This window comes from Chaetura pelagica, unplaced genomic scaffold (genome assembly GCF_000747805.2).
Source record: "Chaetura pelagica isolate M959 unplaced genomic scaffold, ChaPel_1.0 scaffold676, whole genome shotgun sequence".
Classification (NCBI taxonomy): domain Eukaryota; kingdom Metazoa; phylum Chordata; class Aves; order Apodiformes; family Apodidae; genus Chaetura; species Chaetura pelagica.
In genome coordinates this window covers 584,754-586,150 of record NW_009953724.1, presented here as the reverse complement: position 1 = coordinate 586,150, position 1,397 = coordinate 584,754, and the positions used below count along the sequence as shown (strand labels likewise).

Sequence of the window (1,397 nt, the reverse complement as noted above, 5' to 3'; positions counted from 1 at the left end):
TAGCTGAAGTTGTGGTGGGTTGTGCCTGGTTTCCCTCCTGAGGAGCATTTGCTGTCTGCTTTTGAGGCTCCTTTTAGCAAGCAGAGTGGTGGGGGGAGCAGAAAGAACATGATGCTGAGTCCTTCTGTCTTCAGTGATTGCTCTGGGGCTCGTTTTGGTTCCCCTGGGCATCACCTCTGCAGCTCCATGTTGTAGCTGGTCTTGGAGGGCAGCTGGGGTTGTCATAGCTGTGGGGAGAAGTGGGGAGCATGCCAGGCTGCAGGCAGCTGGAGACTGTCCCCTTGCTTCTCCTCCCAGGTGACTGGAGAGCCCCTGATCCGCCGCTCGGACGACAACGAGACGGCCCTGCAGACGCGCCTGAAGGCCTATCACACCCAGACCAGCCCCCTGGTCTCCTACTACAGCAAGCGAGGGATCCACACGGCGGTGGATGCCTCCCAGTCTCCCGACGTGGTGTTTGCCAGCATCCTGGCAGCCTTCTCCAGAGCCACATGTAAAGACCTGGTTATGTTCATTTAGGGCTCCGTCCCAGGATGGAGCTCTCCCTTTCTTCTCTCTGTCTCTATCTCTTGACTCTCTGGGGCCAGGGAGGGTGAAGAAACAAGCAGAGTAGAAGAGGAGGGGACCAGCCGAGGCAGGGCTGTGCTAATTGTTAATTAAACAAGCTGTTAACGGTCTCCCATCTCGGTATATGTGAATGTCAAGGGCTGCGGGTGCCGGAGATTTGTCCCCTAGAGGTCGCAGCGAGCCCGAGCACCCGCTGCCACCAGCGGGGTTTGCACCCCCGGGGGCAAAAGGCTTTTGTTTCAGTCTAGAGCTGCAGCTCCCTGGAAGGAGCTGGACGTTCAGCTGCCCCGCAGGGAATTAGCAGAAGGTTGGATGGAGGTCAGGGCTGAGCAGTGGGTGAGGGACCTTGGCTGGGAAGGTGTCACTCGGTGGGCTGCAGGAAATGGAGCAGGGGCTGGTTGTGGGGAGGCTGTGAGTGTGTCAGTCGTGGGAGGGAGAGCTTGTCTGTGCTGCTGCTTGGGGCTGGTGAGAACTTGTTCTGGTTGCTTGTGCTTCATTCTCTGGAACAGCAGGTTACCTGAGAGCACAGCCTGCCTGTCTTCCTCCTGGTCTGATGAGGCTTGTGGGGGAAAAGCTGGGGAGGTGCCAGCCTCTCCTCATCTGTGGGCCCCAATATTGCAAATACTGGTGAGGTGGTTTTGGGGGTTTTTTTTAACAACATGAAGTCTCTGCTCAGAGTCTGACAGGCACTGTGTGGGGCAAGATGGAATCTCCTGTGGACAAGAAAAGAACTTGGGTTTTCTCTCTACACTCTTGCCTTGGCTTTAGTCAAGGAGGTGAAGATGTGTTGAGTTCCTGAACCCAAAGTCTAAATCAAGCCTTACTGCAAA

The 1,397-nt window shown here is 56.0% G+C and overlaps 1 protein-coding gene across 1 annotated transcript in view; it reads left to right on the top strand.

The window, feature by feature from the left end:
- The window catches only part of AK2 (adenylate kinase 2), a 4,012-nt gene extending 3,332 nt beyond the window's left edge, over nt 1–680 (top strand). The window contains exon 5 of the mRNA XM_010000569.1: nt 298–680. Coding sequence (XP_009998871.1) covers nt 298–519 — 222 coding nt within the window. The 3' untranslated portion in view covers nt 520–680. The remainder of the gene's footprint in view (nt 1–297) is intronic.
- Nucleotides 681–1,397: the final 717 nt, after the last annotated feature.